The following is a 7,500-nucleotide window of genomic DNA, read 5'->3' on the forward strand; positions in this document are numbered from 1 at the left end:
CAGCAATTACAGCTGCTGAGCAGCAGAGAAATACCAAACTGTCCATCAACATCCATTCGTTACAGCACATACCTGCAGTTTTATAAGGGAACCATCACAGAAGCCCTGGACAGACTGGCTTCTCCACGGGGGAATCCAGACACCGGGGAATGCAAAACCAGCAGGGGAGAAGGAGGGAATGATCTGCTGGCTCTGGGGAAAGGAAGGGGGGCAGAACCTGGGGCAAAGAGACCGCCCTGCTGCCTCAGCGCACCTCAGAATCACACCAAAGTGGAACTCATTCAGATCGGCCTCACATCCCACTCCACCGCTTTGTTTCAGTAACCACGGCGACCCTCTTCAAAAAGACAGAAATTCACATCTGAAGGACAGGGGATAAGATCTTAATCCACCCCACAGCAGCTGAGCAGCCCCAGCCAGAGCACTCACCTTGCCACCAGAAGTTTGTAGGTTCAATCCCTGGCTGAGTTCAAATCGAACACCGACTGCCTGGCTAATTAGCACCTGCCAATCAAGACCCGCTGCAGCCGTTAATTACGAGAAAAAATACCGCCGTCTTCCAGCTGAGATTCAATATTGTATTATGCTGCTTTTCCATTTCTAATAGAAGCGCCTGCCAAATACACATTTTAATATCGTTAATCAATGTCTGACGAAGCAGGAAATGGCAGGAGCGGGCGCTTTCCAAACGGGATGCATGGCTGGGAGAGCCTGCTTTTTCAACGGAACAGCCCGAAAATAGAAAGGCAATCAAACTTTCATACGGCCTCTCAGGTGCGGCTGGAATAAATCCATACACGCTGAAAAATTAATGCTGTTCAATTATAATGTGATTGCGTTAAAGGACAGATCCCTCCGTACTGCGCCGCAGCGGCGCGGTTTTCCGCATCGCGTAAGTGCATCATTGCGCGTCTTTTATGTCCACACTCGCACCGAGCGCCACAAAAGGAGCGTCCTGGTGGGAAAACAAACTCATTTTGATTTGACTCGCTTTGATAGAAACGGCCTTGACCCACAGCGGGAGCTGAGCGGAGGCAGCGGGCACAGCCGGACTTCGCTGGCATTTGAAAACTCGCTAAAAGGTAAGAGCATGGCGGGTGATGGAGGAGGGGAAACGCGCTGACTCAAGCTGAAATGGATTAATGATGCCGGGGCTCGGAGAGCGGAGTCCATCGGCTCGCTGGGGCCAGTCGATAAACCTGCCATAGAAGCACAGCAGCTCGTAATGTAAATTAAAGCTTTTAAAAGCGAATCAATTGAGACAAAAAGGAAAAAAAAAGTTGCCAAAATACAAGCGCACACAAGGGGGAAAAAAGGAATGATTTTAAAGATTTAAAAAGAAGGACAGGACACTTTGTCCCAGCAAAGCAGCTTTACTGAGACTGATGGGCCCTGTAGACAGTCACACTGCAATCCCCCGTCAGGATATATTAACATTCTCTTACTCCCCTAGTACTGTACAGTGTGTGTGTGGGAGAGACAGCGAGAGAGAGAGGGAGAGAGAAAGGAAAAAAAACAGAAATTTGCTCATGCAATTTTTGCACTGGTATTTTGTTCACAATCATTTGTTTCTCTCTCTCTTTCTCAGTTACAATTCAGTTTAACTCCATTAAATTCAAATCAGTTAAAATCCAATTCCAGTGCCACTTCCAATTTAATTCAGCTGAAATTCAAATTCAGCTTTCTTGGCGTCATTGTCGTGAGTTTTTCTTCTTCGCCTTTTCTCTCTTGCCTTTTCATCCTCTATTAAAGCAGTGCTGATTGAGGCAGGACTTCAAACTGACCTGTTATTTAATCACCCTCCATTTTATCTTTCAACTCACATCAAATACATTTAAGAGCACTTGTGTCAAGTTGCTGACTGATTAGCTGTTGGTTAGTTGGTTAGCTAGTGTGGTGAACCCAGTGGTGAGTCTGAGAGAACTGTGAGCTTCCCTCTTTGACTGCAGTCGAGGAAGAACATTAGATATTTATTTAGACCACTTTCACAATCCTCTCTGAAGTGAAAAAGGGCTCAGTGTAGCTGCAGCTTCTAGCCAGCACACCCTGCAATGCTTAGCTGAAAGGCCTCACACTAAAATGTACAGGAACATACATTACCCATATGTTAAGCTCAACAAAACCATTACACATGTTCAAAGACATCATCATCCGTCACCATCATCCATTATAGATGTGTTGTGTGCTATGTTATGTTGTTCTTATGTTACATACGAACAACATCAACGACATTTTAAATTATAAATTCTTTTGCCCCATGTCCCTCAGGTTGTAGCAGGGGGAGTTATATTTAACTGCCAATTGAACAGTTTTTACACCATCTTCCAATAAAATCGAGATTTTTGTGGGTGTTAGGAACAGGAGTAATTTTTGATTGATTTTTCAGAATGTTTGTAAATGTGTGTCTCTCCAACTCTTTCTCTCTGCTTAACCTGAATCTCTTTCATGCTCTTTCCCTCGCTCTCTCCTTTCTCTATCTTCCCAAAATAAAAGCATAATCAGCAAACAATCTCTGTGAAGGAGTGGCTTCCACATGAGAGAAGATAAAAATAATGATGACTTCTGTTGAGATATGTGCTCTCTGTCTCACACACACACACACACACACACACAAGTAACGTGCTGCTGCATTAAAAGAATGTCATGTCTTGTCTTTGTTTTCTTCCCATTTACTGAGTGGATGCTCCAGTACTGTCTGATATACATTGCTCACAGTTATTATATATTATTGACAGATACAGCTGTACTGACCCAGGTTAGGGCAGGGCGCAGTACACTAACTACTGCTCCATGTCACTACCATGTTTGCTGGGTGTTGAGCTGCGTGTTGGGCTTAGCATCCTCCACTCGTACTGTTAACACTGCTCAGTGTTATTCGGCCTTACGGTAACCCTCCTCTCCTCTGACTGTAACCTGAAGAATTCCCCTCTCAATCACAGCCTGGTCTGTGTGGCTGCTTATCCAATCAGCGCTGCAGACTGCAGCAATTAGGCTATAATTTAATAATCTCCATCGCAGGGGAAAGATCTCGGCCCTGCAGGAGACAGAGGGCTCCTCCCCGATACCCACAGAGACCCGGAGAGACCGGATAGAGAGGGAGAGAGAGAGAGAGACGGGGGAGATGAGGAGAGACAGGGAGAGAGAGAGAGAGACGGGGGAGATGAGGAGAGACAGGGAGAGAGAGACAGAGAGCGAGAGAGAAGGGGAGACATAGAGACGGAGAGCGAGAGGGAATGAGAGAGAGAGAGAGGGGGATAGGGAGAGTGTGATATAGTGTGAAAGACAGAGAGATGTGGAGAGCGCTGGTGACCTCCTTTCTCCTCCTCTCCCAGTGTGTGTGATGCATTATTTAAAGTGAAGGATGTGTGGAGCTCAGAGCTCAGGGATTTCACATCACCAGCTGCAAGCCCGGCCTGTTCCTGCATTTTCTTTACATAATTAAATTTGAAAAGTGATTAAAGTCACGGCACACCTCAGAGATCCAGCTCCCCTCCGAGACAGAGAGATAGAGAGAGGGAGTGAGAGAGAGAGAGAGAGATAGAGAGAGAGAGAGAGAGAGGGAGAGATATGGTAAAGACACACCATCTGCACAACAGGTCTATATTACTGCGGCACAGACACCATCTGCTCTGACGGTCTACATTACTGCAGAAAACATCTGCTCTGACGGTCTACATTACTGCAGAAAACATCTGCTCTGACGGTCTACATTACTGCAGAAAACATCTGCTCTGACGGTCTACATTACTGCAGAAAACATCTGCTCTGACGGTCTACATTACTGCAGAAAACATCTGCTCTGATGGTCTACATTACTGCAGAAAACATCTGCTCTGACGGTCTACATTACTGCAGAAAACATCTGCTCTGACGGTCTACATTACTGCAGAAAACATCTGCTCTGACGGTCTACATTACTGCAGAAAACATCTGCTCTGACGGTCTACATTACTGCAGAAAACATCTGCTCTGACAGTCTACATTACTGCAGAAAACATCTGCTCTGACAGTCTACATTACTGCAGAAAACATCTGCTCTGACGGTCTACATTACTGCAGAAAACATCTGCTCTGACAGTCTACATTACTGCAGCACAAACAGGAAAAGGGAGAAGAGAGAGTGAGGAAGGGAAGAGGGGAGAGACAGAAGGATGGGGGACGAGGGACCCCGAAAGCAAGAGGGAGAAGCGATGAGAAAGGAGAGAACAGCTGCTGTGTTCTGCTGAAGCAGCTGCTCTCCCTGCAGTACCGTTTCCATCCTGTCAGAGAGAGAGGCGCTGTGTGCGAATGCAGATCAACACAGGAATCTCTGCAGGAACAGAACCAACAAACCGCAAACAAGACAATCAACAGCCTTAAGGAGAACCCCAACACTGCAGGGAGCTGGTCCTCTGTGGGGAGTTCTCTCACTGCTCTCTCTCCCTCTCTTGCTGTTTCCCTCCCTCTCTCCTTTTCTCTTTCCCTCATCTCCCTCTTTTCTCTCTACCTCTCTCTCCCTCCCTCTTTCTCCCCCTCTCCCTACCTCTCTCTCCCTCCCTCTTTCTCCCCCTCTCCCTACCTCTCTCTCCCTCCCTCTTTCTCCCCCTCTCCCTACCTCTCTCTCCCTCCCTCTCTCCCCCCCTCTCTCTCCCCCTCTCTCTCCCCCTCTCCCTCTCTCTCTCTCCCTGAGCTGTGGAGCTCTCCTTTGGGAGCGGCAGGACTGCATGTTGGATGTACAGACAGCAGTGGGAGTTTTCAGGCAGGCTGTCACCGTTAGAGCGTCACTCCCTCAGAACCCGCTGCCGGCAGATACTCAGGGTGTCCTGGAAAACCGCGATAACCCACATCTTTCCCTCTTCTAAACAAACTCCATTTCAATAGCTCAGGACGCGCGGTAAACACATTGATATTTTTCCCACAGATTTTGCTGACTGACTGAAAAACACAATGAGAGCCTCATTCTGACATTATCCACTCTGCAGCTTTTCACACACAAAGCGGGGTGCAAAGCAGGGTGTTTACTGAAGCAGATCAGGTGAAGCACCTGAGGTCAAAGCTACAGCAGCAGCGCCCCACCTGCAGACTGCACCTGCAGCACCTGGGTCACAGGCCCAGCTCCACCACCCCCACACCGCCACCCCACACCGACACACCCCCACACCACCACACCCCCACACCACCACCCCGCCACCCCACGCCGCCACACCCCCACACCGCCACACCTACACACCCCCACACCACCACCCCACGCCGCCACACCCCCACACCGCCACCCCACACCCCCACGCCGCCACACCCCCACGCCGCCACACCCCCACACCACCACCCCACACCCCCACACCGCCACACCCCCACACCGCCACCCCACACCGCCACACCCCCACACCGCCACACCTACACACCCCCACACCGCCACACCCCCACACCGCCACCCCACACCCCCACACCGCCACACCTACACACCCCCACACCGCCACACCCCCACACCGCCACCCCACACCCCCACACCACCACACCCCCACACCGCCACACCCCCACACCGCCACCCCACACCCCCACGCCGCCACACCCCCACACCGCCACACCGCCACACCTACACACCCCCACACCACCACCCCACGCCGCCACACCCCCACACCGCCACCCCACACCCCCACGCCGCCACACCCCCACGCCGCCACACCCCCACCCCACACCCCCACACCGCCACACCCCCACACCGCCACCCCACACCCCCACACCGCCACACCCCCACCCCACACCCCCACACCGCCACACCCCCACACCGCCACCCCACACCCCCACACCCCCACACCGCCACACCCCCACACCGCCACACCTACACACCCCCACACCGCCACACCCCCACACCGCCACCCCACACCCCCACACCGCCACACCTACACACCCCCACACCGCCACACCCCCACACCGCCACCCCACACCCCCACACCACCACACCCCCACACCCCCACACCGCCACACCTACACACCCCCACACCGCCACACCCCCACACCGCCACCCCACACCCCCACGCCGCCACACCCCCACACCGCCACACCGCCACACCCCCACACCGCCACACCCCCACACCGCCACACCGCCACCCCCACACCGCCACACCTACACACCCCCACACCGCCACACCCCCACACCGCCACCCCACACCCCCACGCCGCCACACCCCCACACCGCCACACCGCCACACCCCCACACCCCCACACCGCCACACCTACACCTTCACAGGCAACACTACCCGCTTATTTCCTGCATGAACACAGCCACCCCTCTTTCCTCTGACTGCTGACCCCAGTCACTTGGGATCTTGGGGATTCCAGGCTTTTCATAAACATTTATTGTCTTCATCCTGACAGGGGGGTTTTGCTGCAGGCTTCTGTGTGTAGGGGAGTGGCCCGTCATCTTTCATACTGAATTTCAGAAGTTGGGAGAGCCTGTAACCATGACGATGGCTGAGCGACAGTTCCTGAGTGCTGAGATTGTCACTCTTCCACCTCCCCGTAGCGACAGAGGCGGAACGTGTAATTATCTGCTCACAGCTCAGTGCACACCGGCGGAGGAGGGCCCTAATCTCGGGGATTAATCCTTAATCTCACTCAGTCACAGATACGCAGGGAAGACCTCTGCAGACAAGCGCACGCAGGAGCCTCAATTACACGCTTCTGCATAATCATTCCTGTACAAGACAAATACGGGGGAGCGGGTGGGGCTGGGGGGCTTACTGTGGAACACGACGAGGTAGAGGGGTGGTATTGCGAAACACAGGTGTGTCTGCACAGATACAGTGCTTAGGACAGGTAAAGTCAGGTGTCTCCGCACGGGTACAGTGCTTAGGACAGGTAAACTCAGGTGTCTCCACACGGGTACAGTGCTTAGGACAGGTAAACTCAGGTGTGTCTGTGCAAACACAGTCTTTAGGACAGGTAAACTCAGGTGTGTCTGCACGGGTACAGTGCTTAGGACAGGTAAACTCAGGTGTGTCTGCACGGGTACAGTGCTTAGGACAGGTAAACTCAGGTGTGTCTGTGCAGATACAGTCTTTAGGACAGGTAAACTCAGGTGTGTCTGTGCAGATACAGTCTTTAGGACAGTTGTAGCACGCGGGACGGGAGCTCACCTGGTGTTGTCCGAGTCGATGGTGTGAAACAGCTTCTCCAGCTCCTCCTCGTTCAGTGTGCCATCGGAGAAGAAGGCCTGGAACTCGTCCAGGGAGAGCTTCCCGTCATCTGCAGAGAGGAGCAGAGTCAGCACGTCAGCGCCACCGTCGCTCTCCTCTAACCATCCCAGCCACGCATCTCCAGCTCCACCTTAAACCAGCAATGCACTCATCTCCAGCTCCACCTTAAACCCTTAAACCAGCATCCTTGTCCGTCTCCACCATCATTTCTGTTTAACATGCTCTCCAAAGCTTTGGGGTTTTAGGAACAGGTCCCCCATTCACAGGTAAACACCTTAATGCGAAAGCAAATGGCAGTGAGGCCAGAAGTAAGTGCAGCCACACA

General features: G+C 52.3%; 1 protein-coding gene across 1 annotated transcript in view; it reads right to left on the reverse strand.

The window, feature by feature from the left end:
* The window catches only part of necab2 (N-terminal EF-hand calcium binding protein 2), an 83,289-nt gene that overhangs the window by 45,879 nt on the left and 29,910 nt on the right, over positions 1-7,500 (reverse strand). Inside the window, exon 3 of the mRNA XM_036544182.1 lies at positions 7,116-7,224. Within this exon, the coding sequence (XP_036400075.1) occupies positions 7,116-7,224 (109 nt within the window). The remainder of the gene's footprint in view (positions 1-7,115; positions 7,225-7,500) is intronic.

Source organism: Megalops cyprinoides, chromosome 13 (assembly GCF_013368585.1).
Source record: "Megalops cyprinoides isolate fMegCyp1 chromosome 13, fMegCyp1.pri, whole genome shotgun sequence".
In the NCBI taxonomy this organism is placed as follows: Eukaryota; Metazoa; Chordata; class Actinopteri; order Elopiformes; family Megalopidae; genus Megalops; species Megalops cyprinoides.